This window comes from Hermetia illucens, chromosome 4, assembly GCF_905115235.1.
Source record: "Hermetia illucens chromosome 4, iHerIll2.2.curated.20191125, whole genome shotgun sequence".
Classification (NCBI taxonomy): domain Eukaryota; kingdom Metazoa; phylum Arthropoda; class Insecta; order Diptera; family Stratiomyidae; genus Hermetia; species Hermetia illucens.
Window position 1 is genome coordinate 150,339,162 of NC_051852.1, and position 26,397 is coordinate 150,365,558.

The 26,397-nt window shown below is 42.3% G+C and overlaps 2 protein-coding genes and 1 non-coding gene across 3 annotated transcripts in view; 1 reads left to right on the top strand and 2 right to left on the bottom strand.

Moving 5' to 3' along the window:
* The window catches only part of LOC119656020 (calpain-A), a 118,754-nt gene extending 106,483 nt beyond the window's left edge, over positions 1-12,271 (bottom strand). The window contains exons 1-2 of the mRNA XM_038062275.1: positions 12,110-12,271; positions 11,896-12,031 (exon numbers count right to left, since the gene is read on the bottom strand). Of these exons, the coding sequence (XP_037918203.1) occupies positions 11,896-12,031; positions 12,110-12,186 (213 nt within the window). The 5' untranslated portion in view covers positions 12,187-12,271. The remainder of the gene's footprint in view (positions 1-11,895; positions 12,032-12,109) is intronic.
* Positions 6,245-6,316, top strand: Trnat-ugu. The gene has a single exon. It is a non-coding gene; the product is annotated as a tRNA-Thr (tRNA).
* A 9,231-nt stretch (positions 12,272-21,502) lies between the features above and the next one.
* LOC119653922 (long-chain fatty acid transport protein 4) overlaps positions 21,503-26,397 on the bottom strand; it is a 95,864-nt gene continuing 90,969 nt past the window's right edge. The window contains exons 4-5 of the mRNA XM_038059082.1: positions 23,282-23,483; positions 21,503-23,212 (exon numbers count right to left, since the gene is read on the bottom strand). Coding sequence (XP_037915010.1) covers positions 22,271-23,212; positions 23,282-23,483 — 1,144 coding nt within the window. The 3' untranslated portion in view covers positions 21,503-22,270. The remainder of the gene's footprint in view (positions 23,213-23,281; positions 23,484-26,397) is intronic.

The following is a 26,397-nucleotide window of genomic DNA, read 5'->3' on the forward strand; positions in this document are numbered from 1 at the left end:
TAAAACAAAGCTTTCAAGTAATCTCATGTAATACCTTACCAGGTATGTCCGACCACTTCGCGATTAATTTTAAACTGTCCTCACCTTATCTGAAGAAGCGAGCAATGACCACAATTAGGTCTTTCACCCATACTAACTGAGATAAATTCAAGGCTGAGTTAGCACCAAAACTCAACTTGAAAAAAACTTGCAAATAATCGTAATTTCTCGGACAAAGAAATTGATGAGGCTATTTGCTTGGCGTCTGACGCCATTGATACTGCTACACGCAGGAGCTCTAAGCTAATAAAAATCGATGAGTTTGAGTTCAATTCTCTTCCACATGAGATAATGTTTCATTTTAGAGTAAGGCAAATTTGAAGGCACAATCATAAGCGCAAATTCGACGAACACGGGAATGCAGAATATAAAGCATTACTTTCCCGGATTAACTGTCTCAGTGTGTTAATCTGTGGTATGGTGGCGACATTCCGTAGTAAGGAATTGGCCCGCAAACTTGCAGACATCAAGCCTGGCGTTGATATGTTCCAACATATTAACAGGCTAACGGGAAAACACATATTGGTCTAATGCAAAACAAAGTGCGAGTCTGTAGTGACGCTGAGAAGGCGAAAACACTTGCGGAATTCTTTGAGTGACAGCTCAATGCAACACCTCCTAGCAATAGAACAGCTCTCACTTCGACTGTTGATTCAACTGTCAGAGAATTCACTTCCAGGAACTGCTACAAAAATACTTCATTTTTAGCCAAGAGCCCTTCCACCAAGCCTACCGATTCGAACAATTCTTGAGTTTATCACAACTCATAGCTATTACCCATAATCTTAACGGTAAGAAGTCAGCAGGGTCAGACATTCGGGCTAGTCCAGCACTGCAATCTCCATAACATAATTCCAGATCATCAGTTCGGATTCCGTGCTAAACACGAAACACAGCACGCCCTGAGCTACCTCCACGATACTGTGGCCAGCAGACTTAACGTCAACAATAAACCTACGGTAGCATGTGCTCTGGACTTAGGAAAGGCCTTTGACTCCGTGTGGGTAAATGGACTAATCAATAAATTAATTAAGTACGAATTCCCAATCCCGACTTGCCATCAGTTTCTCCGAGGATAGACACTTTTACATCAGTGTTGGAAATGAGATTTCCGATCTCTTGCCGGTAACTTTTGGAGTACCGCAGGGATCCATTTCTGGTCCCACTTGGTACAACATTTTCACAGCTGATGTCTCCTCCCCTGAGGTCAATACAGAGCTAATACAATATGCCGACGATGCACTCGTCTACTCCTGCAACTATCGACCCGAAAAGGCAGTTAGAAAAATAGAGGGATACTTGATTGATCCTTGCTAGTACTATCATAGCTGGTTTATTAAAATTAATTTAGCCAGGACAAAAGTCTGCCTTTTCAGGAGAAAATCTAGATACTCGTTATCTGAAAACGGAAATCGGGAATGTTGCAATGAGAGGACCGAACTCGGTCAAATATCTAGGAATTAATTTCAATGGATTCCTAGGATTTAATAATCATCTGAAGCTCACTATTGGCAGGGCAAATGGTGCATTGGGTAGGATCTACTCTCTTCTTCGTAAGAAAATGAGTCTAAGCACCAAAGCCAAACTAATCCTATACAAAACCCTCTTCAGGCCCACCATATGCTACGGAGCTCCTTCGTGGATCACTTGCTCTACGAAAGCCATGGATAAATGCATGTCTTTCGAACGTCGTGTATCGAGACACTGTACTGGATTGTCTTATAATTGGAAGACTAAGAAGTGCGGCAGAAACGCCGAAGTATACCGGCGAGCAAAGATAGAACCTATTAGAGAATATATTCTCAACATTACCGAGTGGTTTTTCAATAAACTCGAGAACCATCCAAATCCAAAAATTAGAAGACTGTATCAGCAGGGAAAAACAATCCCACTAGCGACGTCCCTTAGCCCGTGCCAGATAGTTAACTCTGACTTAAAAACTATAATCCCGTCCCGCTTCGACACCTGGTATGAGTGTAAAGAGGTTAAACACTATATGAATGTAAAGTGCAATTGTAAATAGTAGGATTAAGCATTTGTATAAGTAGAAATACAATATATGGTGGCAACGTCAGCACCGAAAACCAACCAGCCAATAACATCAAACCGCATTGGTCAAACGGGAAGAATAAAGAAGAGGGACTACAACTTTGAGACCGTTGATAATTTCTCCTATCTAGGGTCGAAAATCACAACTGATAACAGCTACGATGATGAAATCCGCGGACGTTTGTTGTCAGTCAACAGAGTCTATTTCAGCTTACAAAAACTGTTCCGCTCGAAACGTCTCACCATAGGGACAAATCTCTTACTACACAAAACAATGATCTTGCTAATCCTCATGTACTCCTCAGAGACTTGGGTTCTTAGCAAACAAAATTGCGAACTCTTGGCCGCGTTCGAGAGAAGAATTCTTCGAAGAATTTTTGGCCCCCTACATGAGGATGGACGATTCTGTAGCCTACACAATGACGAAATCTATGAGCGATACAATGACCATCCGGTTGTGGATAAAATCCGGCTCAATAGGTTACGGTGGGTGGGTCACTTAATCCATATGGATGAGGATGATCCCACCCGGAAAGTCTATAAGGGCAATATCTATGGTAGAAAAAGAAGACGAGGCAGACCCTACCTAAGATGGAGCGATGGCGTAGGTCAGGACACCAGACAGCTTTTAGGAATATCGAATTGGTGGACCTCGGCGCAAAACCGGGATGTCTGGAGTTCCTTATTAAGGCAGGCCTAGACCGGATACCGGTTGTTGCGCCGTTGATGATGATGATGATTTCATTGAAGTTAGCACCTTCCTAAATTTCGGACATTTACCACTTCCGGCAATATGTCGGTAATCCCGTCCCTCACTTCCTTCGCACAATAAGCATTTGGGGTCCCTATTGCACGCTTTGGCCTTTCTCCCCACACCTTCTGCCTTGATCGGACCGATCAACGCCGCTGGTGCATGCCTTTGCGAAATGACCAAATGCGTGGCACTTGAAGAACCTCTTTAGAGAAATCTGCTCTCTCAGATGGCAAATATCAATCAATCCAATTCGAACCTTTCCGGCCGCCAATAATTTCGGCGCGCGCACTGGTAATCGCAATGTGGCCGTTTGAGCACTGCCATAGGCTCTCCGTAAACTCACAATGGATTCTTCGGCAAGTACAAATTTCTCCTTTGGATGTCACTTCATCGAGATCCTTGCATTGTATATAGACCTCATGTTTTTGTGTCCGTACTGTGACATTCTCCCCAAGTGAGTTCTTACCCTGAGTTCGGAAGCCATCAGTTTTCCCCAAGTTGGTTTTTTTCAGCTCAAACATGAGGTTACCCTTTTTTCCTTCGAATCTTCCTGACATTTCCGTCTAGATCTTTTAGGTCAGCTTTGACCTTTTTCAGTATCTCCGCGTAGGAAAAACTTCCATTGCTGGAGATTACAATCGCTTCAGGGCGAATTCTCACTTTTGCCTTTTTCTTAACTATCTTGGTCCATCCACCGTTTTCATTCTCCTTGGATTTTGTCGAGTCGATTGTCGGAGCTCGCACTTGGGGGACCTGCTTTCTCTCTTCGGTGCTTTTAGTTCCGTTTTTCGGAACTATTTGTACTCCCTTTTTCCTCTTAGGAGCCTGCTGATTTCCCAGAGGATCCACGTCTCTTTCCCGCACTCTCTTGTTTGGTGGCAGGTTGATTACAATACGATTAGGTGTCACTTGGGTCGCCTGTGACACCGTTTGGGCAACAGATTTCGACTTGCCCTTGGAATATCGTTCCTTCTGCTGCGATTTGTTGTAAAGCACTCTAATAGCTCTCACTATATTTTTTATGGCTTGGTGCACGTTGTGCTTGTCCTTGATGAACTCAGACAGTTCCACTATTTTTGCACCAAGCTGTGTGAAGGGTAATTCCTCTACTTCAGGGCTCTGCTCTTCATGATTTTTAACCAGATTACTACTTTTAAATAGTCCTTCACATTTGGCATTCATTGACTTTCCCTCCGTTTTATCTTTTTTGATGTTTGGCATTGGCGGAGATCTCAAAGTTGACGAACTTCTTCTGAATGGCTAGTAGTTGATGAACGGCTTCTGAAGGATAGGAGTAATCTTCGGAAAGATTGGTAAGATTCTGGGGAGGATTATGGTTCAACGACTGGAAGTGAAAACATTCCATCTGATGTCGGACAGGTACCCTAACTCTGCAAGTGACTCTTGCCACGAAGCCGCACCGGAGGCTTTCTAATTGCTATGCCCATGTTCCGGGCAGAGGTCCTTGTGGGCTCAGTCGTGGAGTTGCGCTGTACAACTCGGGTGCCTTAATTGCGGCAGAGGTTTAAATAGGGCAGGCATCCACTCTACTTGCCTCTCTTTCCATATCGAGACCCATGTGGCCAAGGTCTATAAATTGATGAGAGAGCAAACACATGTTATTAGTATAGTTGCGGAAGTCCCTCGCTTTGTACATGCAAATGCAAGAAGAAATAATATCGGTAACAATCTGAAATAGTAAAAACTTGTTGTTTCTTTTTCGTTGGTGTGAATATTTATTCTTACAAACACCGATATTTCGGGAACCACTTGTTCCCTTCATCCCTAACAAATTGGCACTGATGAAGGGAACAAGTGATTCCCGAAATACCGGTTTTGCAAGAAAAAATATTCACACCAACGAAAAAGAAGCAACAAGTTTTTATTATTTCAGATAATTAATCGTTGGAAACACCGCATAATTTCACTCAGATCGGTAACAAGATTCAACCCTGATAATAGCTATTAGTTGCTCAAAAATGTCGCTGCTGCCTAGAGAAATCTAGATATACTCCTCGTTCACGCTGTGGAAAGTCTTCTCGAAATCGACGAAGAGCAGGTGAAGCGGAGATCTAAACTCTGTGCACTGTTCCAAAGTTATCCAAAGTGTGTGGTCAATACAGGAGGATCCGGAGCGGAAACCAGCCTGCAATCTGTCGATCAAGCTTTCTAGATGTTCTTTGATGCGTTCCAGGATTATATTAGTTATTATCTTTGGGACGGAAGGGACCATACAGATATCCCTCTAATAGACTCTCCGCCTTATTTTCATTTATGACGGAAGTTCGTTCTATGATCCAATCTAACAAAACGCTCAAAGACCGTTTTTGAAAAAAAACTGTGTGTTTGAAATTATCAGCATTTGAAATTTTAATCAAATTCAAGCAGACTGAAAAACCTCCGCCATGTTGTGTGACGTCACAACTCAAGCCAAGAAGCTTCAGTAGCCCAGCAACTAGTAGTTGCTCATAAATATATGAAACTGTCAAAATTTTCGGAAGAAGTGGATCGCCATCGTTCGACGCAATCCAATTTCTTTGGAGTCAGGTTTAAATTGTGAGGATCAGAAGACAACTCTTAAATCTACTGCTGATCGCAAAGTGGGCAATCTGATTGCTCATATTGTGCCGGTCAGTTGGAACCCAACTGACCTTATGGTAAGCTCTGTTCTCGAACAATGTGCCACCAACGACGAAGCAGTGAAAACTGCCGTAATCTACAAACCTTCCACGATTATCGATACGGTAGCCAGGATTATATTTATCCGAGCAGATTTCGTCAGACGCCATTTGGCATTCAGGTCACTCACCACGATCATAATGTCACCTTAAGGAAATCCCTCCTGTGTACAAATCCTCGTAGAATCCATCGTTTTCCACTATATTACTCTAACTGCCTCGCACTCAAAGTTCCTCACATAAGGAAACACAAAACCTTTTATACCTGAAGCGTTTAGCTTCCCGTTTCCCGACCTGTTTGTATCTGTTTTGAGTGAACTTCTCCAATTTTTAACTAAGTACAAATAGAACTGTCGTGCAGTCAAGGTTTTCTCACGTGATAAAACACAATACTTTTCATAGCTGAAGCGTACAGTTTCTGGTTCTCCAGCTTGTTATTTGTTTATCTTATTTGTTTTAATATTCATTGTGTTTAACTACTCCCATAATTTCCAGTTCAAAATAAAATTGTATAATCAGATGTACTAACCGAGTAAACCTTATGGTAATCGTGTTCTCTCAAAAAGTTTCCATTATTTTTTACAAAAAGAACGAGGCTCCCAAATCATAGTTTACAGACTACAGATATTAGTAAGAAGATTAAAAAATTAAAATTCGCAATATCTTGTATCTTTCAATAGAGATTTTGTTCTTAAATATACTTATTAGCACCGAACCACCCATCGCCTCTTTAGCTCAGTGGCAGAGCACTGGTCTTGTAAACCAGGGGTCGTGAGTTCAATCCTCACAGGAGGCAGTGCTCAATTAGAGCGCGCTACCTCTTTTTCATTTTTTGAAATAATCTTTTCCTTCAGCAATTTCGTGGGCGACAACGCATTTAATTTCCATGTATGAATTTTACTCTTGGGCTTGCTGAATTCACAAAAATTTTGTCAGTGCTTGATACCATTATTATTGCAAAACTATTCTAGAAATTGGGCATTATCGGACGATAACTAATGAACGAATTAATTGGCAAATGGAAATAATTTGATAGTATTTAGCGAATTTTATCCAATGTCAAAAGTGACAGGCATTTTGCAAAGCGAATGTACAGCGGCCCACAAAGTATTCAACATGGTATTGTGTTTGCAAATATCCTTTAAAATATCAAAAACTAAATAATAAATTAATAATAAAAAAAATGCTTGCCTATTTGTTACAAGCCATGGAAACATTTTCATTTGCATATGCCCAGATTAGCGAGCAAAAAAGTATTCGACATCGTTAAGTTGTTAGAATTTTGGAAAGCAAAAACACAAAGTTAGGAAGAATTACATATTGTGAAGGCAAGAGGTGGTGAGTTTTTTTAAACGCATTAGTACTAGTTTGGTTTTGATTTTGAGCAAAGGACAACAGTTGTCCGTAGAAGTGAAAAATTTAATTATCAGTCATTATAAACGGGGTCTGTCTGAGGTCAAAATATCGGAAATAGTGAATAATGCCAGAACAAATGAAATCGGGGAAAGCAACAGGACCTGACGACATCGCATCTGAGCTCTGGAAAGCAAAGAGCTGGGACCCAACACCGTGGCTGAGTGAATTCTTTAACCGGGTTATTCAGGAAGGAAGAACACCATCTGACTGGCAAGAAAGTACCACTGTTCCAATATGGAAAAAGAAAGGTAGTCCAGCAGAATGTTCAAATTACCGTCCGATCCGGTTACTTTCCCATACCATGAAGATTTTTGAACGCATTCTTGACAACCGTATTCGCGAAATCGTTGAAATAACCGTGAATCAAGCCGGATTTGTCAAGAACTGCGGAACTACTGACGCAATACACGCTGCGCGGTTACTCATGGAGAAACACCGTGAGAAGCATCGCCCTCTTTACATTGCCTTTCTGGATCTAGAGAAAGCGTTTGACCGTGTGCCACACGAACTCATCTGGTATGCTTTACGACAACACTTCGTGCCAGAAGAACTCGTGCGCTGGGTTCAATTGCTCTACCACGATCCGAAAAGTAAAGTTCGAAGTATGGCGGGTGTATCAAAACCGCTTCGTGTCTCTGTTGGAGTTCATCAAGCAAGTGCCCTCTCACCACTCCTCTTTGTCCTTGTTATGGACACCGTCACACGGGATATCCAACGTCCAGCACCCTACACACTGCTTTATGCAGATGATGTTTTCCTAGCATCTGATAGCAAAAATGATCTCGAGCAACTTGTTCAAAAATGGAATGATCGCCTCATGCAACACGGTCTCAGATTGAATTTAAACAAAACTGAATTTTTGACGACCGATCCCCATGAAACAGGCACAATCACTGTCAGCGGCAGTGATCTGCCCAGATCTGAGCGATTTAAATACTTCGGGTCAACGCTATCAGCCGATGGAGAGCTGCGTTATGAAATTGCTTCACGCACTAACGCAACCTGGATGAAGTGGCGTTCCGCAACTGGTGTCCTTTGTGATCGACGTATCAACGAACGTCTCAAATCTAAAATTTACCGCAATGTTGTCCGTCCAGTCGCTCTCTATGGTTCTGAGTGTTGGCCGACCATAAAAGACAATGAACGGCGTCTCGCGGTAATGGAGACGAAGATGCTACGTTGGACTAGTGGCGTCACACGTTTAGATCACATCCGAAACGAGGATATCCGCGATCGTTATGGGGTTGCACCGATCGTGGAAAAGTTGCGAGAGAGGCGTCTTCGATGGTATGGTCACGCAATTCGTGCAAACGAGAATTCACTTGCAAAGATTGGTCTGAACATCGAAGTCGATGGTAAACGACCAAAAGGCAGACCTAAGCAACGGTGGCTTGATACGCTGGATGGGGATTTGAAAGCCTCGAGATTGCACCCAGATCAGGCATTCGATAGAGCCAAATGGCGAAGCCGATCACGACGAGCCGACCCCGCTTGTGAACGGGACAAAGGCTGAAGAAAAAGAAGAAGAAATGTACATTTGGTCAAAGGGTAGTATAGGTCCCAGGGCGAAACGTGGATTGGTACCTTCGATGGAGCAAAAAATCTGGGAAACGCCTGCTGAACCAACACCAACAGCTCTACTACCAAACCCGATCTCCACCTCCACGTGGGGACCGTTGGAAGCTCTTTCTTAACGAAAAGCTGCAGACGGAGAAGGATGAAGTCGAGTCTTCCGCGCCTAAAAACGGGACAAACTGTACCAACTGGTCCTCCAGGTTGGTGGTTCGGTAGGGCTAACAACCCTATACGGAAAAAAACTTGTTACGAAGCCACAACCGGAGCCTCGGACTGGACTAATAACACAACGACGAACCTGGCAACGACAACGAAATAATGATTTGCAAATTTTCTCATGGAACGTGTGCTCCTATACAGAGACGGAGCTGTCAAGCAGCTATCCAATACCCTGTCCCAATATAGGGCTGATGTAACAGTATTGCAGGAGATGCGTTGGACAGGGACCGGTTTCCTATTATATTATAGTGGCCATCCAGTAAACCATTTGCTCGGAGTAAGTTTAATAGTCAGCCAAAAAATGAAACCTGCTGTTATCGACTTCGAAAACATAAGCGAACGGCTATGCACTCTGTGGTTGCGAGGCAAATTTAGAAATATAAGTCTCATTAACGTTCACGCCCCTACAGAGGAGACTGCACAGTCGAAGAAGGATACCTTCTACGAGGCAGTAGAACGAACCCTCGAAGCTTGTCCCAGATATCATCCTTGGGAATTTTCAAAATCATACTTGGGGATTAACAGCCAAGTATTCAGGCGATACGTTGGTTTCCATAGCTTATATCAAAATACAAATGATAACGGATTGCGGATTATTCAATTAGCAGTGTCACACGAAATGGTTGTTGGTGGTATCCGGTTTGCGTGGAAAGCGGTGCACAAACAAACGTAGGCCTCTCAAGACGGGACCACTTTAAACCAAATTGACTACGTACTGATTAAACGCCTCCACCTCTCAACCTTCATGAATGTCAGAACATATAGGGGGGCCAATATTGACTCGCATCACTATCTCGTTGGCATGGTGCTCCGAGCTCGAATAAAAACACTACCCAGAATTCCTTCTGACAATCAAGTGGGAGTTAACACTGAAGCCATCCATAACACAGCCCTCCGTAATATCTATAAGGGGAAATGTACGCCGCAATAATCGCAGCTAACAGATATTCTGGAGATGAAGCATCAACAAATGATCTTCACAATTACCTGAAGAACGTTATTATAAATACGGCCACAAACATACTTGGCCCCAGCCGCAAAAAAGAGTCAGAACGGCTGGTTTGACGATGAATGTAAGCTAGCAACGAAACGGAAGAATGCTGCATACCGAGTAATGTTGCATTCTGAAAGAACGCGGGCGCACGCAGAGACTTATCACGAACTCCGGCGAGCGGAGAAGCGACTTCACAGACAGAAAAGGGAAGCCTGGGAGAACCAACAAGTCTGTGAACTCGAAAAGTACAGGGAGCAATCGCACCAGGCGCGGAAGTTTTACACACAAAGCCACTGGCTGCCTGACTTGCAGTAGATTGTATGGCCTGTTGCCGCTCCACCAGTCGAATCTGTGTCCCATATGCCACCGTGACGGTTTCTATACGGTTCGCTTATGTTGGCAATTTCCATCTCAGATTCGAACGTGGTCTGCTTAAGTAAATCCTGAGCGACCCTGCAATGAATTTGAATCAACCTCATTTTCTCATTGCAGTGAGCGCCTTTCTAAACTTTGAACATTTACCACTTCCGGCAGTATGCCGGTTGTCCTGCCTCTCTTTTACTACGCACAATAGGCATTTGGGGTCCCTATTGCACTCTCTGGCAATTTGGCCTTTCTCCCCACACCTTTTCCATCGATCGGATCGATCAATGTTGCTGGTGCATGCCTTCGCGAAGTGCCCAAACACGAGGCATTTAAAGCACCTATTTAGTGAAGTTTGTTCTCTTAAATGGCAGATAACCCATCCAATCCGAACCCTTCCGGCAGCTAACAACATCTGCGCTGCTTCCGGTGGTACTCCTATTGTTGTCGTTTAAGTACCACCATAGACTTTTCGTAAGCCCACAACAGTCTTCTCGGTAAGTTCTTTCTACTCCAGCCCCTTTAGAGCAGTATAAATTTCTCCTTTCGATGTCACTTCATCGAGATTCTTACATTGTATATAGATCTCATGTTTTTGGGCACGCACTGCGGTATTCTTCCCCAGTGAGTTTTTGACTTGAGTGCGAAAGTCATCAGTTTTGCCTACGCTGGATCTTTTCAGCTTGAACATGAGATCCCCTTTCTGGATTCTGTTCACATTTTCGTCGGGATCAGCTTTGACCTTTTTGAGTATCTCCGCGTAAGACAGATTGCCCTTACTGGAGATAACAATCGCATCTGGACGAGTTTGTATTTTTGCTTTTCGTTTCGTTTTTTTTTGCTGGTAACTCCAGTCCATCTATTGTTTCCGTTCGTCTGGGGCTTCGCAACGCTGGTCGAGTTTCCTAAATTCGCTGTACGCTTTCCTCCTTCTGAGCTGTTGGTGCTGGTTTTCAGAATGTCCTGTCCGCCTTTTTTTCTTTTAGGCTCCTGCTGGTTGTTTAGAGGATCCTCCTCTTTTCCACGTATTCGCCGTGATTCGATGGTAGTAGGGTTAGGCGTCACTTGGGTCGTTTGTGACACTGTTGGCACAGTGGGCTTCGGCGTATCCTTATTATTCTTTTCCTCCATCTGCGATCTATTATAGAGGAGTTTAATAGCTCTAACCATATTCTTTATGGTTTGGCGCACGTTGTGCTTGTCCTTGATAAACTCGGACAGCTCAACTATTTTTGCCCCAAGCTGGGTGAAGGGTGATTCTTCGGGATCGGGACTCTGCCCCGACAAGGTTTCTTTTTTATACGGTCCTTCACTTTTGGCGTTTATTGACCTTGCCTGTACCTTATCTTTCACTGCTTTTGGCATTGGTGGAGATCTCAAAGTTGACGAGCTTCTTTTGATTGGATCCTTTCCTTATTCCTTGAGCACCTCCTATTGTCGCGTATCTTGAACATATGCGGTGGATGTTATCACGGTTTTTGTCGTCAAACGATCTGCCTTCAGTTCATCTTTGTTTGGTCTTGTTACTGGTGTTCCCGGTAAGGTCATACCTCGCTTGAACACCGCCTCCTCAAGATCCAAATCACACGACATTAAATTCTTTATAAGTATTGCTTCCATTGAGGGTAATTATTGTACAATTGTTCACTGGTTTGATCATTTTAAGATTAGTTTGCAATAGCATTCCAAAGAGATTGGGAAATGAGACTTATATTTCTTATTCTTACATTACTTATACAAACATTGTCCTATCGGCTCGATTAAATTAATTAATTTAATTTCTTCAAATTTATCGGAATGTTACTCACATTGAATAAAATAAACGCTGGATCGACATTGTCTCCCCATCCTGTGCATCCACCACGAAGTGGACGTGCTGAAAATTTGTATCGCCCATAGGGCATACGAACCCCGCACGCGCATGTATTGCCCTTACATAGTGGCCTAATTATAAACATGTAACAACGAAATCTATTAAAATAAAGTTCACTTGCATCAACACCTTATAATTAACCTAATTACCCAGTCTGAAACGATCGCACTTTCAAGTTTCCGTTCTTATCTTGAACGGTAGTCGTATAGGAATATGAGAACAACATACTTCGATAAACGGCTTTACTTTCCACGCACCTTTAAACACCTGTATACCCGCGGTAATTAAGGTTTTACGAATGAATCTTTCACCGCCTCCGTAGAACGCGCGCGCTTCCGTACGGATTCTGTTGCGAATACTGGCTTAGAATTTTTTGATAACCGGCCTATGAACTATTCTTTTTGGCATATCTAAAAATAAAGCGAGAAATCCTCATTTTTCGTATATTATTCGAGATTTTCGTGGTGCAGCTTCATTTTGTATTCATTTTTCACTCCGGGAGAAGGTGAAAATTCTCTGAGCCAGGAGCAATTTTGTTGATTGTATATTTATTTGTGAAGTTCAAATAGTAAAGAATAATTTGGTAGAGACCTTGCTGTGTATTTCAGCTGCTACAATTCATTTCAACAACGAATGATTTTGAGAAAAAAATTGAGAAAATATACGCTAAATTGCGGATCAAGACAAGTTTGATACTTCTGGTTTGGCACACACAAGTGCTCACTACCTCCATTTTGCGATAACATAGGTTATTAAGAAAGTTCTTGCGGCGTTTGCTATTTTAATTCTAAATGTTTTAAACTATAAATTGAGCGCTTTAATTGAAGTGAATCCGTGTAAAACTGTTCGGGAACTTGCTTCTGAATTAAGCTCTATTCATACATCCCTGCACATAGCGTGTCAGAGGCAAAAGTATTTTTTCATATATTCACTGTGTGGGTATTCATATTTATCAGCAGCAAGCGTAGCGTGTCCAACTCGAAGCGAGTTTGACACAGCACTGATAAAAGTATTCATACTTACCACCATGTAGCGTGCCCAGTACCTAGTGTATCAGACACAAAAGTCTTTTTCCATATATTCACTATTCGAGCATTCATATTTACCAACAGTACGCGCAGCCTATCCGCACAAACACTACATAGCAGACGACAGAATTGTTGCAAAGAATATTTTTGCCGTGTTGGAGAGCGTTGCAGTAGGGGAATTTAAAATGAATTTCTAAAAGGAGGAGATTAGCATTTCAGATTACTTCGCCGAACAAATTGCCTACTTACGAAAATGCCCTACACAAAAATTTAATGTGTTAAATTCAAGCAATGGACCGGGAAACGAATCTCTTGTACGCCGTCTTCCTTATTTCTACTTATGCTGTCTGACACATTCAGATGGATGCGTTACGCTTACTGCTGGTAAATATGAACACTCATAGTGAATATATGTGTTTTGTGTATGATTCGCTACGTGCCGGACATGCGCTGCTAAGTATGAATAGAGCTTTTGACGGAACGTATGTGACGGTGAGGAGGAGATTGAAAAAAAAACTTGATGTAGCGTGCCACACGATATAAACTGAAATTGAAAGAATCGTCGTTTTTACGTTAAACTTTTCCTCATTTAACGCGATGTAAAACAAAACCTTATTAAAATCGATTCACTGTTTGTCTGTTTGTCTGTCTGTCTGTCACACGCACTTTTCTCCAAAACGGCTAAACCGGTATGCACGAAATTTGGTGGACAGATAAGAACTATGAAATCCCACGCATACAGTGAATGACATAAATTTAGGAGGAGTTTAAAGGAGAAGGGGGGGGGGCTCCGCATACCTTTAAAGGGGGATTTACATTTTTTTCCACCGGATATAGTCGTGTGGTGTATCAGATGAAAGGTCTCGGTTAGTACTTTCCGAAACTGATATTCGTTTTGACGTGAATTGTAAAGTGCGCGAGTAAGGAGTCAAAATGTACACACTTAAAGTGAGACAGGACTCATTTTCGGAAACTACCCAACCCAAAAATCTGAAAAAAATCAGAGAGAAATCTAGGCTATACGCAACCGTGCGGCAAGAGATGTAAAGTGTAAAGAGTTTTCTGTCTAATTCTAAGTAAAGGGATGGAGGCGGGTAGAATAGTCCACACGGGGTAACTCCTTTTTCAAGAAGATGGATCGAATTACGTTAAATTTTTTCTGGGCAACACAACACAGTTGCGCGAAGGTGACTAGTTCACGGAGTAATAGTTATGACTGTTTCGAACAAGGGTGTTGAGCCTGCCGATTCAGACATTTTGTGAAGTCTAGTAGGCTGGTAACATTCAAACGAACTCGTTCTGCTGGTGGTCAAAATGAGCAGCTAATCAGTCGTCGCGAGTCTTTCCACAACCTTAGAAAAATAAAACCTTGAAGCCTTTTGTTAAAAATTATACAAAGGGAGATTGTTTGGTTTTTAGCAAAAAGGGGTTAGGAAAGCTGTTAGGGCCAGGACTGACATTGGTGTCAAAGTTGCCAATCGCAATCGACTAACGAATGGGTAATAGGAGTATCGCAGAAGATAGAGGGGAGAGAAAGAAGGAAGGAAAGAGTTAACATCGACGAGAAGTAATTTTATGGAAGCCCAAATAGGTTGGAGGGATCGCGGTGTTACGGATGAATGACCAGAACCAGAAGGACTCGAAGTTTCCGCATGCTAATATAACTTCGACATTACTCCTGATAATTGAATCAGTGCGGACTCTTTTGAAAGTACTCTATCCGGAAGAACAGGTAACAGAATTGAGGTGAGAGAATTAGCAGTTTATCTAAATTCTCTCAAAAATAACGTATTGCAATAAAAAATAGTGGTTACCAGTGAAAAACTAAGAGCGGCTGTACTAATCTTTGAACATTTAAAAGCACCTGGTATGGATGCCATGTATCCAGGAATAAAAATAGAAAAAACGAAAACAGCCTAGCCGAATTTTTCCTTTTTTTTATTTGTGAATTTGTATTTCGGGCACCAGTTGTACCCTTCTTCAGGCCGCCTCTTCAGTACATAATCAGCTAAGGTTGTGAAGTCTCTTTTGTTATTTATGTTTCATTACACCCAAATAACAAGGGTAACCGGAGAGAACAAGGTTAAACGACACTATCAGCGCAGAGATCGAACCTCACAACATGGTAGAGGAGATGCTGAGCTCACAGGCGATTTGGATTGCAGTAAACGCTGGATTAGCTACAATCCAAACGAAACTCCAAGAACTGGAACCAGGCCATGGCGAACGCGTGACCTAAAAATTCTGGCGCAGACCAGAGCCCTCTCCGCGAAGTAATACTTGGTGATCGGTGGCCAAGTGAAGAAATGGGCGGAAGAGTGGAGCAGCGTCTTTTTAAGGTTTTTACCTACACCTCACAAAAGATGGTTTTCATATCAAAGCCTGGAAAATATAACTATTTAAATCCAAAAAACTTTTGACGCATCAGCTTAACATCGTTCTCCTTTAAAGGTCTGAATCGATTGGTTGAGCACCACATTCGTGTGAAGATGTGTCCACTAAATGAGAATTAATATGCTTACCACAGTGGAAAATTATATGAGTCTGCTCTTCGTTTCCTGGAAACCATAGAGGACGAAACTCTGAGAGGCGAGGACGAGATGGGAATAATCGTGACATTGTAAGGAGCTTTTGACCTTATGATATCGCTAGAGAGCATGGTGTCGATGATACAATAATTGAGCTATGGAGATCTATGCTGTGCTAATGCAGGGAATGCTATAGACTGAGGTAGGCTGCTGCCAAGGGAGTGTATTATCCCCCACTACTTTGGGACCTGTTAGTTAATTTGCTGCTATCTTGACTGCAAAAGCTGCCAATATACACCCCGAATGGCTTGGCTAAACTAGCTGTTGACTCGGGCTTCGGAACTGTTTGTAGAAATATGCGATGCGCCAATGATTTCACTGAGAGCTGGTGCTTTAGATAGTGTTTTTCAACTTTCTTTTTTGTATTTTTGTTTCTTTGATTTTATGAATGGAGAACCTTTCACGAATATTGTGGGAAAATTTGAGATGAATCGGAGCAAAACTAAGGAAGATACAGCGGTTTAAGGAACCACATTTCATACATGGCTCAGCACGGACTCATGGTTCGATTGGCAAAGGCTGCTTCGTTCAAACACACGTATAGTGCTCTTCCCAAGGATGTTTTGGATACAATCAAGCCTATCTATCCAGATCTGAGCAAAAATGCCTTCCTGGAGCGAGGCGTCGGAGATTTTACGCAGAACAACAATGAGAGTTCGGACCAAATTTTTTGGAAAATTTAACCAAAGCACTTGAGTGGAACTCTCTCACCGTTGAGGTTGCAGCTTATGTAATAGCCTGTGTTTTTAATGAAGGTTCTTTGCTTTATGAACCTTTATGCAATGCATGAGAATCAATAGTGGACCAAGCACTTGTTAATGGGTGCGATAAGTCGAGCGAAGCTGGGAGCTGAAAAGCAGATTAAAGAAGGTAGCGTTAATGAAAGAGCTTTGATTTCAGATGATCCAGCACCTAGTTATGTGGGGCACCGCAATTCTGCTTTTTTCTGAGACGCTTCCATTTCTTCATAAAAATTTTACACAATATTGTTACGAAAAACCACTTTGGAAAATTATGTGTAACGTCAATGTGAATCGTAGTTATGACAATTAGCCAAGACACCAAAATTGTATAACAGTAGGGCGAATATTTAGTTAAGATAATTATTAACAGATGACTCTAATGCTGGTAGAAAGATCCTGTCGCAAAGTAGTTTTCTAGTAAAGTGTTTACATGCCTTTCTGGAATGTTCCGCGTAGTATAAAAGGGCCGGAAATCCGCCCACAGAGTCAGTCAAGTTTCAGAAGTAGATCTAAACACGTCGGTTATAAATACGCCCCGAATTTTACTAATTAAAGAAAGTGTTCTATAATTAATTGTGCAGTACGTTTGAATAATTTAGTGTTTAATAAACGCTTGTACTAAAGTTATAAAACGGGTTTTTGGTTTAGCGCTACGCAATCCAGTGGTACGAGCCTACGCAAAGCAAGTAACGAACTAGTGACGAGTACGAATAGCAAATTCGTAACAATTGGTGACAGCGGTGGGATTGCGTAAGCCAGGATGGTAAAATTCGAGAGCTTGAAAGTGGAGCAACTGAAAAGAGAGCTGTTAGCGTTAGAGCTTCCCACGACGGGAACTAAAGCAGAACTGCAGAAAAGACTTCGCGAAGCTTTGGAGTCGCGAGGTATTAATGTCGAGGAGCGCGAATTCCAGTGTGAGCCTACACCGTCTGTTGAGATTCGTGAGGAAGCAGCTGGAACGACCACGATGAACAACAACGACATAGTAGCTCTAATGCAAGCTATGTATAGACGACAAGAGGAGAAAGAAGCACGACACGAGGAGAAGGAAGCACGACAAGACGAAAGGCTGGTGAAATTTATGGAAGAGATGACAAGGCAACAGGAAGAATCTAGAAAGCAAGAAGAAAAGTCTAGAAAGCAACTAGAAGAATTTGCAAGACGGCAAGAGGAGAAGGAAGCACGACAGGACGAAAGGCTGGCAAAAATTATGGAAGAATTTACAAGACAACAAGAGGAAAAGGAAGCACGACAAGAGGAAAAACAAAGAGAACTTATAGAAGTAGCAAAAGAACAAAAAGGAAGCATGGTGAAAATGAACGAAACCATGGAATTGTTTGCAAAACGACAGAAACAAGACTTCGAAGAGATCAAACAGCATATGGGAAGCCTTGATACCAAGTATGACGAGATCACCGGAAAACTCGATTTAAAAGTCGAGGATTTGAACATTAAATTTAAGGATCTACAAGTAAGCCTGGAATGCGATTCAGGAAGAATAGTGAAGTTGGAGCAAGAGCTACAAGAAATTAAACTGGGCGGATGTTCGGTTGTATCCAAGGACAACCCGGTAATAAAGTTCAAGGCTCCCCCCTATGATGGAACAACGCCATTCTCTATTTTCAAACTACAGTTTGAAACCGTGGCTGGCCAAAATCACTGGAGTGATGCCGATTCTGCTGCTGCGTTAGTAGTAGCACTCAAAGGTGCCGCAGCAGAAGTATTACAGACGGTTCCGGAGAACGAGCGAAATAACTATACAGCGGTCATGGCAGCGCTTCAGCGGAAATATGGAAGCGAACATCGAAAACAAGTCTTTCGAATGGAGTTGAAGAATAGGTCCCAAAGAGTTGGTGAAGCACTGCAAGACTTTGCAGCAGAAGTCGAAAGATTGGCGCATATGGCATATGCAGATTGCTCGGCAGACTACATCGAGCGATGCAAAATTGAAACATTTGTAGACGGCATTCGCGATCCTGAAACGAAGCGAATGGCTATAATTTCGCCAAAACAAACTTTCATGGAGACTGTTTCGAATGCATTAGTGTTGGAAGCTGCCTCTGCAGTATGCCGACCAGCCTACAAAGTGCGGAATCTGGAGTGCGAAGATGACGAATTTGAAATGAAAGTTCGCCGTGTAGTGAAGGCTTTGGGATTACCAGCGCCTCGAGGGTTTAAAGGTAAATGTTTTAAGTGTGACAAGGTAGGACATATAGCTCGATATTGCCGGAAGACTCGAAAAAGATCCAATTCGTCCGAATCGCATGACGGAGGCAATGAAAAGCAATGGTTGAACGAAATATTCAATGAAAAGGAGGTGAACGAAGAACGAAAGGAAAGCGCTCAGGAAGTAGCGTGCCGAAAGAACGAAAAGTCGCAGTATGAAGTTACTCCAGAAGTAGTAGAACAGATAGAAGAGCGATTGGGAGATTCCTCTGAATAACCTCAGGAAAGAATAGAGCGACCGGTAGTGTGTCAGAATGTGAAGCTAGTGTTTCAAAAAGTTGGTAATCAGGTAGTGAATATACAGAAGGAAATGATACAGCATGAGAACGCCAACGAGATTCCAAAGCCGATGGATGAGATGGTGCAAGAAGTTGAAAACCGGCAAGAAGAAGCTGACAAGTTGCAGTCCAGTCAGCATATTCGAGAATCACAAGAAGTGATCAGTCAAGAGGTGACTGAAGAGGAGGAGCGAAACTGCCGAGAAGCAGTAGACCATGGAGAAGTCATGAGTGAAGATGTAAAATGGCAGAAAGAGGCCATGAGAGAAGGTATGAAGCAGGTGGAAAAAATTTGTAAACAGGATGAGCATACCTGGCAGAACAGTGCAAAGCCGGAGGAGATGACTATTCGAGAAGTGATATGTCGGCAGACGGAAAGTGTGAAGTGGCGAGAAGTGATTGACAAGAAGAACTTGAGACCGGTCAGGACAAAGCTAGCAACAGGCATGTGCTGGACGGAAAGGAATCTAGCGACAGTTTACAACTCACTTAGTGACTTGAAGGCAATGGTTCGCCGAGTTGTAACATTAATGAGCGTAACACTTATGCGCATTTGTAAAGGTGAATGTCATGATAGGAGTAGAGGAAGGTGCATAATACGGAATTATAAGAAGCGTCGCAAGAAACGGAAGAGATCAGTATAGACGGATGAATGGACACGGAAAGGGCAAGAGTTTTGGGGTAATTACTGTGAAGAAGGCGAAGTAACAGATAGAATAAAATTGAAAAGTAAGGAGGATGCACGAGTGAGTATCGTGGAGCAGAGAAATAGCTCACTTTGAAGCAAGTATGGCAACGCTCTGGAAAAGTGGTAAAAGAAAAGGAAGCAATTAATCTGGAGGAGCAAAACCAAAGACAAAATTGGACTGAATTAGTGGTCAAAATTTGGCATCGCTAAGATTTATGCGGCACGACGGCAGAATCTCCTGCAAGTGGGTAGATGTGCATTCAAGGTTTCGGAAAATCAAGGTCACAAAATCGTACAAATGTGGATGGTTGTATTACGAGTAACGACGCAGAACATCGTTTTGGAGCATTATAAAGAAGTAAACAGTGAGAATTTGGATGTCACCGGAACTTTAGCGAAGGACGAACGGCAGTTTTATGAGACTACATGTTTTGGATCAGAATGAGATTATGTGATTAACATGAGTTCGCAAAAAGGCCGAAGTTACGAAGTTGAAGGGAGATGCTGATCCTTAGGAACCCAACTAGTATTGTTCCAGAGTCTACAGCCAAGAAGGAGGATACACGAAAGTCGCAATCGAAATTGGAAGGACTTCGTGGGGAAATTAGGGACTTTAATGACGCCGTTAACTAAATTAGGAGAAGTCGATAAATGCCGGACGAAGATTGAATTGGATTACCTATAGAAATGGTCACGATTCGGAACACCAGGCAGATAGCTTTGATTCTTGTTCGGGACGAACAAGTTTAGGCGGTGGGCAGTGTTACGAAAAACCACTTTGGAAAATTATGTGTAACGTCAATGTGAATCGTAGTTATGACAATTAGCCAAGACACCAAAATTGTATAACAGTAGGGCGAATATTTAGTTAAGATAATTGTTAACAGATGACTCTAATGCTGGTAGAAAGATCCTGTCGCAAAGTAGTTTTCTAGTAAAGTGTTTACATGCCTTTCTGGAATATTCCGCGTAGTATAAAAGGGCCGGAAATCCGCCCACAGAGTCAGTCAAGTTGCAGAAGTAGATCTAAACGCGTCGGTTATAAATACGCCCCGAATTTTACTAATTAAAGAAAGTGTTCTATAATTAATTGTGCAGTACGTTTGAATAATTTAGTGTTTAATAAACGCTTGTACTAAAGTTATAAAACGGGTTTTTGGTTTAGCGCTACGCAATCCAGTGGTACGAGCCTACGCAAAGCAAGTAACGAACTAGTGACGAGTACGAATAGCAAATTCGTAACAATATTCTTCAAATGTCGTACAATAATATAGCATTGGCTTTAAGAAATAGATTTTAACTATGTAACTTTTGCATGAAATAACAGCTTTTTTTCGGGACAATATACAACGGTTTTTCAGGCTGAAGTGATCCTAAGAACGATTTAGCAAAAGTGGTACTCTCAGATGTTTTAGTTAAAGTGGGTTCAGTTTTCTCCATGCCGGGAGCAGAATTAGCAATTGGGGTGTCAGCATTATTGGCGAATGCTGCCATCAGGAACTGAAACTAAGCTTTCCACAAGGACAAGTAGCAGAGCATAAATACTGTTAAAAACATCCAACTTTTCTATCGGAAGCAAGCAAGCAGACTTAATGTGAAGTTTATCCAGCCCAAAAGCAGGAACGTTTGCGGAGGTATTGGCAACTGACTGATCATATTTCAGTAGCTGGATAATAATTTTATAATGGGAATTCTATAAGATCAAATATGTCCATCGTGTAATGAGGAAGCGGAGTCCATGGAAGATTTCCGATGTGAGTACCGCACCTATGGATGCGTTAGACTTCCGATTTTTGGGGCTGATGTACTCCCAGTTGTAGTCGGAAATTGTGCGATACGTCAACGAATCTGAGATATTTTGTTATTGTTATTTTGAAGATGGAAAAATACAACCACTTTCTTAACAACCAAAGAGAACATAGCATGACCTGTGGTCACTCTGACTGCTAACTCAATCATTCAACGGGAAAGAGAGAGAATAAAACAAATTGTTTCAACTAATGTTTCATTTTTTTTATTGATAATTTTCTGTTTTTTAAAATTTCATTTAAAACTTGAAAAAGTCCTAATAATATAAATCTCAACCACAAGTTTTGCTATATACAAAATATCATAATAATAAAAACAAATCAAGCAGCAATGTAAAAAAAAAACTTAACTTTAATCACTTATTCAGTAAATCTTCACAAGAAAGTTTGAACGAAGTTGTTCAGGATGTTGTTATCCATTCAAATTTCTTGGTATCGATTTAAGTCTTTTGTGTGTCGTCGTACAAAGTCATTTTCATGCTTCATTTCTGCTACTTTAACTTAAAACTAGTTACACAAAAACTATTACTTCCCGGACTCATTATAAATATAAAAAAAATAGGCACACCTATATCGACGCATTGTGGGAAACAATCATACGAAGAAGACCTAAGAAAATGAACCATTCTCTTCTAATAATATCATTTTCAACGAACATTAATTCAAGTGTTAATCTCAGTTGATTGGCAAATTTTTCTAAGATTGTTTAAAAGTGATTCGTTTAGCTGATCGTTTTTGATTTGTAGTACATCCTGAATAGTAGTCCCTGTGGTTATGGGGAGGGAAAGGTGCAGTAAGACGTTGGCACTAAACAAGAAGCGATCGACTAAGCGAATCCTCCGATCTGAAGGTTTATTGATTATTGCTTACTTTTAATGAAACTCTGCGAGATAACTATGAATATGTGTTCACGATTTTTCTAAAATAGGATTCACCTTTTCATAACATTTTCTAAAATCGAACCTCATTCCTGCATATTTGATCATAAATTTCTTTTGTTAATGCTTCATATTTACCCTTCGCTGTTTGATAATACAAAGAGTCCGTGATTTTATTTGGATCGAATCCTTCTTTCTGTAAATCTACTTTGCGTAACTTGAATGTTCCGGTTAAATCAATTTTCGTTAAAAATCTTAAAAATTGTGGTCTCGCGTACGTTGGCAGGACTTTCTTGATATTTTCAGAAAACTGTTCCAAATCGACCACTCGATCAGGATCATATATAGCTGCCATTCCGGCTCGTCCTTCTAAATTTGGAATTTCTACGCCGTAAACAATGCAATCACGATATCCAGCCACATTACTGACTTGGGCTTCGACTTCACTGGTAGACACGTTTTCGCCCTTCCACCGGAAGGTATCGCCCGTTCGATCTTTGAAATATAGATAACCTCGTTCGTCTGCAACAAGTAGATCTCCTGAAAGGAAAGCCATGTCGCCTTTTCGGAATACATCTCGGACGACTTTCTTCTCGGAGGCTTGTCGATCTACGTAGCCTAAAAATTCACGTGATGGATTGCCTTCAATAATTTTGCCGATAAATACGCCTGGTTCGTTGGGTTTGCAGAGTTGACAAAGACCCTTTTCGTCGCGAATTGGCTCGCCTGTGTTCTGATCTGCACGGATGATGGAAATTGGATATACCGAAGGAATGATTCGTGAAACAAAACCAATAGCACCGACTGTGTTATCGTTGTTCACAATGTTCGCATTGCCTTCAGTGGCGCCGTAGAATTCACCAACCTTTGGAATGTTGAATCGTTGAACAAACTGGGGCCAAATTTGTGGTCGTAATCCATTGCCGAAAATTAGGCGTAACTTATGAGATGCATCGGCGGGATTTGGGGGTGTGGCTAATATATATCTACACATTTCGCCGATATATTGTGCGACCTGAAAAGAAAAACAACAAAGGAGACTGTCAGGTTCCATTGCCTCATTTTTAGGTTTCAAGTGTCTTACTGTGCAGTTGTATTTTTTGACATCTGGGAAAAATCCAGAAGCAGAGAATTTCTTCTTGATCACAACTGTAGCTCCGAAGATTAGCGTTTGTCCAACACTCATAACACCGCCCGCAGTGTGGTAGAGTGGCAGTGGTGTGTAGAAGATATCGTCATTACGGAAGTTCATAGTGTAGTGAATTCCGGCAACAATGAAGATGTATCTGCAATTGGAAATCAAAAACCATGGATTAGTTAATAGAAATTAAATTTTCGTTTATGGCTGGAACGCATAAACTCTTCAAAAGATAGTAATGAAAGAACACAACGCTTGAACGACTGATGTTAGGCATGCGCTAGAGTGTCAGAGTTCAAATCAGGTGGCTGCTGGCAGGAGCTATTCGACGAGGGATTTGTGGAGACTTATCACCCGAAAAATCGTATTGTGCGGGCATTGTTGCCTACATATTTCCTTCAAGTTGATGTCAATAGCAAGGAAGGCACGGAGGATTGCCCAATGTTCACCATCAGAGCGCTCGAAGAAACAGTCCACTCTATTATAAATAAGGAAGTGCTACGATTCGACGGTATCCCGGAAGAGGTATTTAAACTGATGTCCCACCACCAGCCAGATCTTCTACTCTGCGCATTCATTGATTGCCTGAAGAAGGCATTTTTTTGCCGCCGGAAGATGGTGTTCTGAAGTAGCGAGGAGGCAGACGAGGCAGCAATTTTGCCGACCGAATTAACATCAAATTCCCGATGAGAACCTCCACGTGGTGGCACCGGGAAACGTTGTATTCATATTCACTTGCTGGTCGTGAGGCCTTAGGCGATCATCTGAAGTGGGGGACCGGGGTAGTCCTCCAAGTTCATATGCCTCAGGAGAAATCCTGGGGAATATGTTCTCAGCCCGATTATTTGCGGTAAGCACCCTAGTGGGAGCTTGATTTGAGTTGTAATCCACATTACGGATATAGTACTTCGGATCTTAAGCGTGAAGTTGCGCTATACAACTCGGGTGTTGGACTCCTCAATTCGGTAGTCTCTACGTAGGTTTTGCATTCACCAGTGTGAATGCTGAGCCTGCACTCAGTATAAACTGATACTGTTGGGTTTGCTACAACGAAGCAATGATTGTGGTCACGAAATCAATCTGTATCTTAAGAACACGGTGGGGTATTCACGTTAAACCACCACGACCTATTTGTCGTTAGAAGGAGGGGAGGCTCGCGCTGACCAGGAAAAGCAAGAAAATCCTGAGCCACCGTCGTCATACCGACCATCCTGTATGCTTGATACAGGCGGGAAAGTGCTCGAAAAGGCTCATCAGGTGTAGACTGCCATGAACTTATCTCTAAGCTAGTTCGGTTTACAGTAGGGAGATTCACGGTGGCTGCTCTCATGGAGGTCAAGCTGACGTGCATAGTCGTCAATCTGACGAATATTACTCCCCGTAACGCTTGATGTCAGAAATGTCCATAATTTCGTAAGATGGACAGATATGCTAGGCACACTAGCAAAATTATTCCACGCTTCCTACGATAGTCTGACAAAATTATATGTGGAAAAGATTCAATGGTATAGTTATCTCTTGCCTGTTACAAATTTCTGAAGAAAAAATAAAGAAAAGGGAGAAAACAAATGAAGTTGCATTCCATTCAGTTTTCTAGTGGGTGTGACTGTTATATGTCTGTGACGGTAGGTAGGTAGATATCAATGGCCTCTCCGAGGAGTCCAATTAGCGCTGTGATGCGCCAAACTCCTAAGACCGTGACTGCTGTTATGAGAGCAGTGGGGCAGAGTCCAGCCGGCTCAGACCTCCAGAGCCAGTCCGTAGCATTTACGATAGAGGTAAAACCCCAAAAAATGGTTTACCCAGTGTCCGTAGCGTGACTCTAGCTAGATCTGGGAAATAGCAGAGGAAGTACCTGAGGCCCCCCACCCCCTTCTTCGTAGCTTCGGCAATGCGAATTGTAGGGTATGCCGAGCCTGGAGCCTGGTTTGTAGGCGTCTGGCACAGGAGCGTGATCGGGCTATGTTATAAGCGGCTAAATCCTCGTTAACTTGACACAGGTGGTAAGCCTTCGCCATATAAGGTACGCGGTTCTTAAGTAGTGCGAGTAGATTCCGCTCTTGACAGTCGCCAACGAGACACCGACTGTGTCCGCTGAAGGTTTGCCAAAAGCAGAACTCCGCCTGGCCAATCCGTCAACCCGCTCATTCCCCTCTATGTTCCTATGCCCGGAAACCCGGAAGAGAGTAACCTTGAGCGTGCCGCCCAGTTCAGTGCGTTTCGCCACTGTTTGAGTTCATCAAGGACAAGCACAACGTGCACCAAGCCATAAAAATATGGTGCGAACTATTAGAGTGCTCTACATCAAATCGCAGCAGGAGGAATGAAATTCCAAGGGCAAGTGAAAATCTGTTGCCCCAACGGTATCACAGGTGACCCAAGTGACACCTAATCGTATTGCAGCAATCAAATAGGCAAGGAGAATGAAAACGGTGGATGGACCTAGGTAGTTAATAAAAAGGCGAAGAAAGTGCGAATTCGTCCAGAAACAATTGTTATCTCCAGCAATGGAAGTTTATCCTACGCGGAGATACTGAAAAAGGTCAAAGCTGACCCAGACCTAAAAGATCTAGCCGAAAATTTCAGCAAGATTCGAAGGACCCAGAAGGGTGCCCTCATGATTAAGCTGAAAAAACCAGCTTGGGAAATCTGATGGCTTTCGAACTCAGGTTAAGAACTCACTTGGAGAGAATGTCACAGTACGGACCCAAAAACATGAGGTCTATATACAGTGCAAGGATTTCGATGAAGTGACATCCAAAGGAGAAATTTGCACTGTCTTGATGGAACAGTTTAAGTTGGAGGAACTTGTCGAGGAGTCCATTGTGAGTTTGCGGAAAGCCTATGGCAATACTCAAACGGCCACATTGCGATTACCGGTGGACGCAGCGCAGAAGTTATTGGCGGCTGGGAAGGTTCGAATCGGATGGGTTGTTTGCTGTCTGAGAGAGCAGAGTTTTCTAAACAGGTGTTTCAAGTGCCTCGCATTTGGTCATTTCGCAAAGGCATGCACCAGCGGCATTGATCGGTCCTATCGATACAGAATGTGTGGGGAGAAAGGC